The sequence below is a fragment of the Stegastes partitus genome, unplaced genomic scaffold (assembly GCF_000690725.1).
Source record: "Stegastes partitus isolate 25-593 unplaced genomic scaffold, Stegastes_partitus-1.0.2 Scaffold370, whole genome shotgun sequence".
NCBI classification, from domain to species: Eukaryota; Metazoa; Chordata; class Actinopteri; family Pomacentridae; genus Stegastes; species Stegastes partitus.
In genome coordinates this window covers 54,197-67,627 of record NW_007578101.1, presented here as the reverse complement: position 1 = coordinate 67,627, position 13,431 = coordinate 54,197, and the positions used below count along the sequence as shown (strand labels likewise).

The 13,431-nt window shown below is 45.7% G+C and overlaps 1 protein-coding gene across 1 annotated transcript; it reads right to left on the bottom strand.

Annotated features, from left to right (window-relative positions):
* Nucleotides 1–230: 230 nt before the first annotated feature.
* On the bottom strand, nt 231–11,300 carry znf831 (zinc finger protein 831). The gene is made up of 4 exons (XM_008284740.1): nt 11,067–11,300; nt 5,128–9,391; nt 3,126–3,352; nt 231–1,247 (listed from the first exon to the last, which is right to left on the bottom strand). The coding sequence occupies exons 2-4, from the start codon at nt 9,338–9,340 to the stop codon at nt 420–422; spliced, it is 5,268 nt and encodes a 1,755-aa protein (XP_008282962.1). The 5' UTR covers nt 9,341–9,391; nt 11,067–11,300; the 3' UTR covers nt 231–419.
* Nucleotides 11,301–13,431: the final 2,131 nt, after the last annotated feature.

Below are 13,431 nucleotides of genomic sequence, written 5' to 3'. Positions count from 1 at the left end.
AGTTTTTATCATGTTGCATACGTGTAGTGGTTTGTTAACAACCAGAGCGTTGTAGTTCATTACTCTTAAGAAGCCTGATCTGTCTTAATCTGGGTTTATTTGGATGTAGCTGCCAGTGCGTGTGGTTTTGCCATGTGGGAGATGACATTACTGGAATTCCTGGCTGACAGTCAGACAAGTGGCAGTTTCTTTCTGTTTATAATTACGCTTTGAACAATTGAACAGGAATGCAGCATTAGTTTGTTTTTAATGTTTTAATATTTCAATCATTTTCTTTTCCACTTTATGTATATTTTGAGTTAAATGGGCTCCGTCCACCAGTGATATCATTTCTACCTCCAGAGCAGCTGTGCCTCTGCAAAACATATATCTACAGCAAAAACATCTCAGATAGCACACGTTGTACGTTCAGCTCTCGCTTAAAGCTCAATTATGAGTTTCCCTTCGTCGTCACTGCTGCTGGTGTCTTCTGTGTAGTCCTGGCAGCTCTGCACGGGCCTCACGCCGCCGCTTAGACACTCAGGCTGGTAGCCAGGAAGCGATCCAGTCAAGAAGATGGACTGGTATTTGTTGGTAAAGTCAGGTCTCCCAGAGTTGCTGCTGTGACTTGTGTAGTCACTGAGTGGCTTATCTATACTGTCCTGCTTCTCCTCAGGTTCTGGGTAAGCAAAAGGCCTCGATGGAGACCCGGCATTCTGGTTGTTCTTTGACATTTCGCCCATAAATCCAGCAGCAGCTCTACAGACTTGAGATGCTTGGCTGCAGTGTGTGGAGGATAATAATCCGACATCAGACGAGAGGTTTGGGTCTTTGTGATCTCCTGACTTACTGCTAAAGCTTCCTGCTGTGCTGTTGGTACCTGCAGCACTGTTTCCTTGCTGAATGGTGCTGTTTTGTTCCTGGTGCGAGAATGTTAGAGATTGTTGAAGATAAGGTTCAGTTCTTGAAAAATCTTTCTCCGACAGCTGAACCTGTGTCTGTTGGTTGTGGATGCCGCCGCCGTCCTCCCAGCTCTGCTGCGAGACGTAGAAGTGGTTCATTTCCACTGGAGGCTGTGGCGAATTGAAAAGGTTCGCCTGAATGCTGCTGGCGGATAAATGGAGGTTATTTGACGAGCTCGGAGCTTGCTGAGGGCTCCGTGGAGGGTATTCAGACATTCCTGAGTGCGTCTGGGAAAGATGCTGAAGATGCTGCTCGGATAGCCAGGAGTTCTTACAGGAATCTGCTTTGACCTTTCTGTCTTCTCCCTGTTAATAAAAGAAGAATATGAGGAGGAATTTTACCATCTTCATGATAATACATCGTCCTTTCTCCACTGAATCTCCTCATTAGCTTCCTGCATTGCTCAAATACCACAAAGGTATGAATAACAACAAAACAATCATGGAGAACATTGACACAACGTTCAGTAGCTTCAAGCCCTGCTCTTCAGCTATTTACCAAAAACCTCAAAGTCTGAAATTCTGGAATAAAAACAGACATCTGTGAGTGTAATTGGTGTCAGCTGCCTGGTCCTGGTATGTAAATGTCAGCAGAAGACTCACTAATCCTCATCACCTCGCTGCCACCGTGTGTGGCTCTGAAGCTGTTTGTGTTACGTGCATTTGTCAGGTTGTCTGAAACCTTTTTCTTGTTCTCGTACTGCTGTCTTGTGACACATCCTGGAGGGTCACACATTTATCACGCCGCGAATACTTCACGAGAAAAGAAGAACGAGGTTTTCTTTGGCTCGGCTGGATCGTTTTTCTGGGTGAAAAACTCTAAACTACTGCATGATGACACAAACGTTTGTGCCTTAAACCTGCTGCCACATGATCCACAAATAAGAAGAATGTGACAGAGCTGTGGAAAACTTCTGCTGAGTAATTAAACCAGTAAAATGAATTCAGAAGGAATCCTGTACATTCTTTATTGTTTGTTTGTGTTTTTGCTGTTCTTGTATTGTTTGTGTTCTAACTGTGGTTTGGAAAGCATCAGTCCACCGTGGATTAAAAATGTTATAAAAGATGAAAAGCATGTTGGCCGGCTGTGGCTCAGGTGGTACAGCGGGTTGTCCTCCAGTCACAAGGTTGGCGGTTTGATCCCCGGCCCCTCCACAGTCCAAGTGGTCCTCGGGCAAGACACTGAACCCGAAGGTGCTCCCAGTGGCAGCAGCAGCTTGCATGGAGCTCTGTCACTGGTGTGTGAATGTGTGTGAATGAGAAACACTGTAAAGCACTTTGGATAAGAGCGCTATTTAAGATCATTTAAGTTCTGTTGTAAAGATTTACAGTCATGAGTCTTGTTTGTTTTTGTCACATATTTGTCCTTTTGCATGTCCAGTGGGAAAAGCTCCACAGTAGAATATAATGAAGTTGTTTTGTTTTGAACTTTAGAAGCTTGTTGTAGGTTTTTCCTGCTTAAAATCAGATCTTAAAAAGTTGCTTCAGTTGTCTGATAAATGCAGCAGAGAAAAAGGACGTTTCTCTCTGTAATTAAGTAAAAACATAAAGGAGCACAAAATGGAAAACCTGACTTCTAAGTTGTACTTAAGTACTTGAGTAAATGTACTTTCTACCACTGTGTATAACTGGATGTACTGGTACGAATGTAAAGCTGCAAGTCTGTCAGAGCACAGAAAGTGATTATTGGTGATAAATGGATGAGTTGCTTGCTCTGTCTGCTAGAGTTGTGCTGTAACACACATTTGTGACATATTAGGTTCAAGTCATATCTAAAAACACATTTCCACTAATAGAACACATGATGAAACTAATCAAAATCTCCTGCAGTTGCGGTTTGGATGTCTGAAATGGTGTCACTGACATCATTGCACTGCTTTATTATCCATTAAACTGACATCTCGTTATCCACGCTGCATTTATGACAGGACAGAAGTCTCATTTAAGTTATTTACTGTCACATTTTTGACTCGTATGAAAACTCATTTCAGATCAGCTTCGCCTTTTAAAAACGTGACTCCCTGACAGCTTCATTTAAATTCTGACAATCAAAACTCAAATTAAGCACATTTTTCAGTCTAGGAACTGTGTTGTAAATGTGCATCCAGTGAGCAGTTATTTAATTCATATCACCTCTGGTTTTGTCACATGTGGTCACACTGAGTGTCTCCAGTCAGACTCTACCTTGTCCCACTGTGCTGACACTTTAGCCGTCTTTAGTTGCCCGTCTGTCTCCTCTCCCATCGCCCCACCACCACTCTGCTCCTCCCAGTGCTGCTGGTGTGTCTCTCCGGCTTCTTGGCTCTGCTTCGGCCTCCAGGCGGCGCTATCCGGCCGCCCAGGAGTCCCTGCATGTTCCTGTGTCTCCTTCTGGGCTTCACATCCCACCTGGGCGGCTCCCTCCATTCGGCCTCGGGGGAAGAAAAACAGATAAAAAGCACATAAAAAATATCTTTCTTTAGGGTTATAAGTCCACACATTTCACTGCTTGTCAGTCAGTGACTCATAAGCATGTTTTCCAAGTCTGTCTGAAAACAGCAGTCCAGTGCATGTTTGAATGCTGCAACAGGTTTTCTTATATTATGCACTCTATGGATCCCAGAAAGTTGGGGTCAACCACATTAAGGTGCCCCTGGAGGTTAAGGGCTTTGCTCAGCGGCCCAACGGTGGCACCTTGGTTTGTTTTAACCCCCAACCTTCCAATCAGTAGCCCAAGGCCCAACCACTGAAACACCAGGCATGTGTGTGATCTGAGCAAACACAAGGCTTCTGGTTGTCACAGTTAGACAAAGTGTGTGTTTTCAAAAGTCTTTTTAAAGTCCCTCTAGCTGAAGTGGTGAAAACAATGGAACGGATTCAACACTAAAAAAAAGACAAAAACTTTGGAAAATATCCATTTGATTTGTTGAACTAAGACTGTTGGTGCTTCATATTAACCTGAGTTTAACTTTTTTGCATGGCTGTGGATTTCATCTCTAATCACTGATAGTACATGAAAAAATGAATTAAAAGTGGACCTTAAATGACCAGAATGAAGAAGGGGGATGATTACAACCATTAAATGTGTATAAAACCTTTAATGCAGAAACTATAGCTGGTAGTTCCAGTAGGATAATAGCACTGCACTGACCACTGGGCAATAAAAACAGTTTCCAGTGGGAATGCATATTCTTGTAGTACATGTACACATGGCATCAGATATAATAGCATGAGGGCAGTTTTCTTGAAGAAACACCAGCCTGGGCTCATAAAGAATTTCTTTGGTCTGGCAAAGTCCTAAAGAACACATTACTAAGAAAACTCACGTGGACCACCCCTCCTCTCTTACTGTCTAAAGTTCTCCATGAATGACTTTAATAACGCTACTGTAGAATAATTACCCTGGCAGCAATAATAATAATCTGAAGGAAAATTGCATTTGTGCTTAACAGATGCACAGCAGCCGCTTTAGCCAAGAGGCAGTGCATGGAGGTCACAGCGGTCCTGTTTATCCTCCACACCCCCCCAGCATCTCTGTTATTTTCCATAATCCTTTCATTTTAATAGTGGAAAAGTTCCTGATTTGTGCTGTGATGGAGATCAAATGACACCTTCAGATGCTACAAGACGCTACAGTTCTGTGTGGAAGCCTGGAGCAGCTCGTATGTCACCAGTAAGAAGGAAAATAACAGTCACGATTAAAGCCATATGGACTGTTAGACAGGTTGTGTTATTTAGCCACACAGAGATTGTTAAGCAAAGCACCAGTTAAATGTTTATGCCTACACTTTAAATTCCGTTAAGTCCTTTAATTCCTCAGTTAGGACCAAAAACACACATTCTCTGGGTTTTGCTGATTCTACAAACCAAAAAAACGTTTCAGAGGACGGCTCCATGCTGCACACCTGTGATCATGTGCTGCCACCTTGTGGTGGAAATGGGTCCCTGTCTGTAGATTTGCTGAGATTGAGGTTTGTCAGCATGACCAACAAGAGTGACCCAGTCCAACTGGCCTACACAGTATGTTAAGAGGAAGATTCTAACTTTTCATATGGATGTAAACACCCTGAACCATTTGGTCAGAGAGTCAGTGTTTGATTTTAAAGCCAGTGTGCTGCAGTGTGGAGCCAAATCCAGGACAAACTCTCAAATTGCACTTCAACGTGCCACACATTAATATACGACTGGAATTAAAATAGTCATTTACCTGCGGCTGGGCTCTGGATGCTTGCAGCTGGAGCGTCTTTGGGTTCTTCCAGCCGGATGGTAGAAGACACTGATGTAAACCGTCTGTCTGAGGGGGCAGAACTGATGACATCCTGTGAATCACGTGGGGTGATTTCCACTAAAGGGACAGACTCATCTGGACTTCCTGCTACGCCACATCCCGTGTTCGAACATTTGGATGAAGTCAGATTGTCAGATAACGTAGATTCCACTTGATCGCTGCAGTAGATTGATGCTTGTGGGTTCAAACGTCTTAAAGTTTTGCATTTGTTGACAGAAAGTGACGGTTTATCAGCGCCTGCAGCACCGGCGGCCTGACTGAGGGATTCTCCGCTTTCTAATCTGCTGCTTTTGTACGCCGAGGTTTCACGCTTGGCATTCGTTGTGCCTACATTACACGAGGCTCCTTGATTTTTAAGTTTGTGTTGGCTCGGTGCTTCTCTTTTCATGCTATTTTGATTTACTGTGCTGGTGGAAGGAGAGCTCACGCTGAGCTTGTGTTGGCTGGAGAGTGTTTGTGAGGCCGCTCCACCTTGGCTGACCTTCCTGTCCGGCAAAAGTTTCTCCTCAGCACGATTCTGAGAAAGGGCCTGTTGCTCCTCTAAAGTTTGGCTCCTTCCTGACTTTACACCTCTGAGTGAAGTGGCAGTTGACATAACATCGCCCGCAGAGTTCTGAGTCTCTGTGACTGTGTTTACATGACCGTGTTTTTGTGGGTGTAGCGACGAGTCCAGAGTTTCAGGAGGAATAGAATCAGGTGGTGCTGCAGGCTGGCTGGAACTACTGTCCTGAGTGAGCTGAAGATCTGTTTCTGCTTTTCCAGATTGTCCAGACAGTGGAGATGTTATTCTCTTTGGGTTAACTGGGGGCAAAGACTCACTTTTATCATCTCCTTCATGAGCTGGCTGTTCGCGGTCTCTTCTCTCGTTGCTACTTTCCACAGTGACGAAGCTTTGAGCCTTATTCTGAACAACTTGTGTGGCTTCTGTGTCGCATCTCTGTGAACCTGATGGTCGCTCAATCTGAGGTTCAATGAGGGCCAGCTGCTCATCAGATATGATCTGGAGGCAGATCTGGAGGTCTGCTGTCTGGACATGAAACACATTCTGAGCAGCCGGCTGCACCGGGTCAAACGGTACCACGTGACACGGTACGAGTGGCGTGTTTGGGCCGACATGGGCTCTGCTTCCAGGGTTTGACGAGTCTGCTGCTGCTGATTGATGTGTGTGCGACAAAGGAGGGCTAAGGCAATCTTGAGCAGATGTCTGATTGTTTGCTGTGGTTACGGTGGATGTTGTAGGATAGTTCACTACTGCAGGTGCAACAGGTTTGGGTGACTGCATAGGAACTGCAGATTTTGAAGACTGTATCAAAGTGCTGCATAATCCTGCCTGATAATCTTGTAGGCAGCTTGTGGTTATTGTGGTTGCTGCAAACTGCCTGTGCACTACAGCTAAACTAGGCGCTGAAGTTTGACTGAGCTGTGACTGACAAAGAGCTGTGACTGTGCAGGGCAGGGCTAGCTTGTCTTGTGGAGAAATTAAAGCCCTTGTCTTCTTGGTATCACAAGTTTGCATGACTGGTGAAGTGATGGTGTCCCTACAGCTCTTTTCACAAGTTGTGATGGAGGGCGAGGTCTGCTCAGTGGGAGGAGAGGTGAAAGTGCCACCATCAGTTCTTGTCAGGTTATCTACAACCTGCAGTGAAGGATTTGAATCAGGTTCAGCAGCATTAGGTAACTTGAGCTGGTACTTGGGCAGGAAGCTGTTCTTGGCAGCAGGGGGGATGGAAGTGGCTGGAGAGGTGCTAACAGACGGTGCATTTGCATTGATTATGCATGGTGGGAAAAGAGCTGCTTTGAGCTGAGTGTGTTTTGGATTTTCTTGAAGGCGGATATAAGTGAGATTGGTATCCTGCTTAGACACGCTTCCAGAAACAGAGGGAGGGGGATGAGTCAGTGTGTTTGGGTCAGGATTCATCTCCAGAGGGAAAAGGATTTTGTCATCAGTTCTTTGCTTTTTCCTGTCTGAGGGAACATGGACAGCGCAGAGCTGCGATGCAGAGTCAGGACGTTTTTCTTCATTCATCAGCCTCCCAGCCTCTGGTCTGTTTGCACCGTCTGTTTTGTGACTAACCAGTGATCCAATGGAAGGTAATGGTAGAACTGACAAAGACAAATTCCTCCGAAGTGGAGCCTTGAGAGAGCTGCACGATGAATTAAGGTGACTGGTTTGTAGATTACAGTCCACAGCGGGGACGGGGGGTAGACTGGGAGGGCCGCCTGAGTGGCCCACTGCTGCACTGGTGTTTGTTAAGTGGATTGTTGAGCCAGTTGTTGTTAACGTCTCCTTCTGAACCACTGACAGCCTCTTCTGTAGACCTTGAACCACCTCGTGCTCTGGGTTTGTCGAGCATTTCCTGCCTTTGATAACACTGTTATCACCACTCTTCTCAGCATTGTAGAGCTTTTTGAATGTTCCTCCCCCGTACATGTACCACTTGTTGTAGGCAAACTTCTGCGCTTTCTTCCTCCGGAACTTTCTGTTGCTTGGCTCTCCACAAATGTCACCGCCGTCCCCATCGCAGCTGAGACTGCTGGTGCACGCCTCCTCCACAGATGAATTCCTGAAGAGACCGTCTGTTGCGTGGTTGCAGTCTACGGCTGTCTGCCGGACTAGTGGGCGGTGGGTGGACGAGTGCTGGTTCACAGGCTTCATCGTGAAACCTGTTGGGTTGATCTGGCCAGAGCTTCCCCTCCGGGCGAGTGTTACATAATCGCTGTGATAGGAGGAGTTTGGGCTGCTCCTCTCAGGCTGCAGGAGGGTCACGCTGAACGGGAGGGAGTTGCTGCGGGTTAAGGGAGCATGCTCCATGGCGGAGGAGTGCTGAGTGGGCACAGAGCTGTACAACTCTGGCTTTCTGTTTCTTTGTAAGCCGAAACTCTGACTCTGATTGATCCTCATGTCAAAGTGAAAGGAGTCCTTGTACGTGTACGGCATGGGGAGGTCGATGCTGCCCTGCTTTGACAGAACTGTCTTCCGTGGTCTGACATTCTCCAGCTGTTTGTCCTCCACAACAGCTGTATTCTCTGAAATCAGCTTCGATATGCGCTCCTCCAGTGTCTCCTGCTCCCTCACAGTGTCTTTAGGCTCCTGTCCACCGTGGCCTGTTTCTGAAGGTGCGTCTGTGCCGATGGGTTCTTCAAGATGCTCCTTGGTGGACTCAGCGAGGGAATCCATGCTGTGGTCCGGTAAAATGCTGCTGGGGCTCAGGTATTGGTCGCTGCTCTCGCTGAAGCCGGAGTCTGTGCTCTCATGACTCTGGGATTTCCCTCTGGACACAGAACTCTCCCACTGCTTGGAGAACAGAGTGGCCTCTTGTCTCTGGAGGGGAAGATGTCGACTACCGGTCAGAGGAGGTTTTTCCAGCCTCTGTTTTTCCTCTTCCTTTGCTGCCTTTTCACTTTCATTTGGTTTTGTATTGTGACCTGTGAGGACCAGCTCATTGTGTTCGCTGACAGAACCTTGCGTTCTTACAGAGAAGGTCCTTGTAGCACTAACTGGACTGGCGCTCTCAGCAGCAGTTAGTGTAGCATCCTTCTCCACGCTGCCCGACTCATCCAAAGACAAACTGGAGGGACAAGTCTCTCTTGAGCTGGACATGCTGTCGAGGCTGCTCAGGCTGCTCTGCTCTGACTCGGACGAGAGGCGAGCGTGAGCCTGAGTACGTCTGTGTTTGTAGAGGTTGCTCTGAGTCTTAAAAGAAACTCCACAAGTGTTGCAGGGATAAGGCCGCTCCCCAGTGTGGCAGCGGAGATGCTTCTCCAGCACACTGGGCTTCATGCAGTCCCTTCCGCAGTGTGGACACACATGCTTTCCTGCAGACTTGGGTCTGACTGCAGGAACAGCAGCTGCCAGACTCAATCCCGGCTGAGATTGCAGCCCACCAGCAATATGGAGTGTCAAAAAGGGAAGCGTCTCCTTCGAGTAGAGAGGCGGCATAGCCAGATGGAGTGTAGCTGGCTCCCGGGCAGCTGCAGGAGGCTGAGGGTAAGGCTGCGCTGGTAAAGCAGGCACTGTGTGGATGTAAACAGCCGTGAGAGGGGCCTGGATGTCCATCCTTTTCTCTGCCTGCGCTGCGACGGAGCTGATGTGCACCGGCGCGCTCGCCAATCCTGGCTTGCCAGTCTCCATGGTAACGCTGCTGCTGCTGTCGTGATGTACCAGTGCCAGGTCTCTAATTACCTGTAAGATAAGAACAGTTTGCATTAGACCTCTGCCTTGCCTCACATCAAAAGGGGCAGATCTGTCTGTTTAAATGTTTCTACGTCTCTTTCAAAGAAGAAAATATTTTGTAAATGGAACAGAGAGAATGAGCACATCAATGCACTAAAGTAGTTATTAACGACAAACAGGCAGCACCCTTCAGGACAGATGGCTAATAAAGCAATTAATCCATTCTGGATCTTGCATGGTGATAAAATTCAGGGAGATGTGTTTTTGCATCTATTCTCTGCTTCCAAAATAGAACGCACATCTCCATCTGAGTGATTTCATTGTTGTGATGAGCAATAATACCCATGGATACAGAGCGCAGAGAGAGCACAGGCATCTGCTGGTTTATTTCAAGGGCAGGTGGTGCAGGAATCCAACTCTTAAGATATGTTCTGTGTGCAGGCAGTGGAAATGTGAGACAAAAGCATGGAGAGAAATGTGTACATACAGCAGAGAGGAGCTGGGAATGATGTAGGAGAGTGAGTCACATCAGGAGAGGGAGTGAGATCAGACAGTCGTACAGTACATCAGGAGCTTTTATCTCCCTAAAATAAAATGTGTCTGCTGACATTAGCTGTTGCCTTTGTCACCAGTCTGGACCAATTACATGGTATGCTGTTCTATTGACCAACCAGTCAAGGCCGATGACCAAGTGCTTGCTCTAATGGGTTTCTCTTTATAAAAATAGAAGGTCTTGACCTTTCTATACAAAGTTCCCAGAGAGAGCATGTGCTATGATTGGCTGCTATATAAATAAAGCTGAACTGAATTGATGTAAAACTGAATTCATGTTCACATGTACCGTGTGGAGGCTTTGTCTCCTGACAGACTGCCATGTAATCTTATCAAAGTGTGTGTAGCAACCTACATGAAAACACAAATAGCTGCATAATAGGGGGAGCAAATTTCATTTCCTGTTGCTGCGATGCTTCTTCTACATGTATGGTGATTTTGCATAATTCACCCACAGAGGTACAGTTGGCATGCAGCACACTCTTTTGTTGGTTGTGCAGCATGAGCACGCCCACGTTGGAGACTTTTTGTGCTGTGAACTGAGGAAAGTTTGCTTCTGATCACATTCGGCGTGAGTTCACGAGGAGCACCGTGTGAATGTATTTCATTTTTACAACATGATTGGACTTGGATCTACGCTCTTACAGTAATGCGCTTTCACTTCCTTACAGCTATGTAAATATGTCATATTGTTACTCATGCTGCCACTCTGGGTAGAAATAAAACAGCAGGGATGTTTTATTCTACAAGCGCTCACATATCTGTATAAAATGTCTGTCTTGGGTGAAATCGCTTCAAACAGAAGTCCCACTTCACTGGAAATAAGAGCTTCTGCTTCTGTAAATAATAAATAATCACAATAAAAAAGAAAGACTTTCGACATGGTTCTGGTTTGTTTTGAGGAATTACATTTCTTGTTCCATCCTGTCTGCTCTGTTAACTGAAGTTCTGACTTTATGGAAGGAAAGTTTGAAAAGAGGAAATATCTGGCCGTGTATATCAACACACAGTGTAGGTAAGAATAACACTGAGAGAGACCACAGCACATCGCTCATAACTAGGCCAAAACTCAAGCGCAACAGTTAAGGGGGAAAAAAAACCTGCAGAAAACAAGCGAGCAGAAGTCACCTACCGTGTTGCTGCGCGCTCCAATCAGTGACAATTATCCAGCTTAGAAAGCCTTCTACAGCGAACATCCCATCCTCTGAGTACCTGCTCATTCTACACTGTGCTGCCATCCAGGCTGTGTGTGTTCCTTCTCTCCAATCTGATCTTCTCTCACAGCCCTTTGACATGAAGTGTTTCTTGTCACGAGGAAGCGGAAGAAATGCAAATGAGAGAGAAGATGCACTCTGAAAGTGGTGAGGCAGAGAGGAGGAGAGTGAGGGAAGGAGAAAGGCTGGCTGGGTGGGTGTGCTGCTGTCAAACAAAGACTTCCGGAGGACAAGTTGAAAACATAGATTACACAGAGAGAGAGAGAGAGATCAGCGAAAGAGCAACGAGGCCCTGAGCACAGATGGAAGAATTTAAGGCTAATACAAAGTGTTGAGCAGGAAAAGTGAGAGCAACTGCCTGGCAGAGGAAGTGGCGAGCTTACCTTCAACAGCTGAATGACTGATTTACCATCAACAGTTTGAGGCAGTACCTGACTTCTGGCTCACTTATATACTCGCTCCCCCACCTACCTACTTCCTCCCACACACCGTTTTTCATACACCCACATAGACAAGGGTGCAGCAAAGCTAATGTTGATGTGGCTGCTCGGCTGCACGTGCTCTGCTCTCACTCTCTCCGGCAGAGAACAAATGGATGAGTTGTGAGTGGCTGGAGTGAATTTTCCCACCTCCAACCACAACCCCCATGATACAGTGTGGATCGTTTTGCAGGGGCACAGCAGTTCATGCTGCACATGCTTATACAGCGATGCTTTTTAATAAAAAATAAATCAAACATTCCATTATACTCATTCTTTTGCAGCATTAACTGGGGCTGTTTTAGTGAGAGAAACGGTGGATTTTGAAAGCAGAAAGCACGCTGTATTGATCTGTTTCAGACAGATAATGGAGGAAATATGTGTTATTTTTGGCGGCAGTTTTCCCTCATCTCTCCAGGACGAACTCAGTAAACAAACAACATCATGAGTTTCTCTCAAATATTACAGGAAAGTCTCTTTTAACTGCACAGTTCCCATAAAGGTGAAACTAAAGGTGAAATGTGGCCTCAGAGTTTATACACAACTAATAGATCACTGCAGCTTTCTGACAGTTCACAGCAGCATAGAAAGACAAATGCAGCGTATAATTTTCATATACATCCACATGCCACCTCCACATCAGAGCCACTGACAGTTACACATGTTTAACAGTTACACCACAAGATAACAAAACTGCACTGGAATATATTTCTAAACCTGAATTAATTCATACTTTGGCCATTTGAGGGCAGTGACACAGGCTGACATTTTATCACCTTTCAAAGGCAATATGGTTAACGAGTTAGCCATAATTAGGTATTTATGAGTTCAGTTCCACCTGATGAATTCACAGTAACTCTGTTTTTAACGCCACCAGCAGCTTCATGCTGATTGGAAAATCTGTCTGTTTGTTGCTGGTTTATCTCTTTTTTGTGTGCAAAGCTGCTGAAGATGATGCAGAAGAGAGGAGTGAGAGTGAAGGGAAGCGTAAATCTATGATGTTGTAAAAAACCTGCTACCACACTTCATAGAGGTGAGAAGCGCTGGAAAGTCAGGTGATAATTCTTTGTCACTATAAACACCTCGTTCACATTACTAATTTGAATCGTCGGTAATACAGAATGACTTACTACATCTCCTTTAAGCTTGTTTTATTCTTGTATTCCTGTATAAATACATGAAAAACAAACAAACAAAAAAACTATTTAAGAAACATATTTCTGCCCTCAGATCCTCTGATGTAAGTGAAGTGCTCTGTTTCTGTGAACATTCTGTCATCGTGTGGGATCGACCGTGCAATTATCAGATGACATCTGCTGAAAGAAAACAAATAGTTTTTATATCATTTCCCTACTACAGACTCTAGCTGGTCTCCAAGGCAACTGCAGGCTGGTCCACTGAGAGCATGCTTTGTGTTGACATGGCAACAGGACACCTCCTACCACGCATGTTTTCTACCGTCTTCACACGGCTCACAATCCCACAGGGTGGAATCGTCGTTTCAGGCGTGTTTTGAAAGACACGACTGAAATGAAATGAGTTTAAATCGCCGCATGTGGATCGTCTTACATGGATTTGCGCAGATGTCTGCTCCAGAACAGCCAGCAGGCTGTCTGTTGCTGCTGATAGATGGTATTATAGTCGTGTTGCTGAGGTTACTAGGATACAAGGTTGCATCATGTTTTACAGCTGATGGTCAGCAGCGACAAGAGACTAACAACATGTGATCTTGTTGCTCCTCCTGGCCTTTACAGCTGCCCTGCATCGTTTCACAGACTTGTTTTGTTGCAGTTATTGTGGTTTT

Excerpts from the sequence above, each read along its gene's own strand:
- znf831 (XM_008284740.1), bottom strand. The coding sequence starts at position 9,340 with ATGGAGACTGGCAAGCCAGGATTGGCGAGCGCGCCGGTGCACATCAGC. Across the intron at positions 3,353-5,127 it reads CATCCAGAGCCCAGCCGCAG|GCCGAATGGAGGGAGCCGCC; the intron begins GTAAATGACTAT and ends TCTTCCCCCGAG. Across the intron at positions 1,248-3,125 it reads TGTCAGCACAGTGGGACAAG|GGAGAAGACAGAAAGGTCAA; the intron begins GTAGAGTCTGAC and ends TTTTATTAACAG.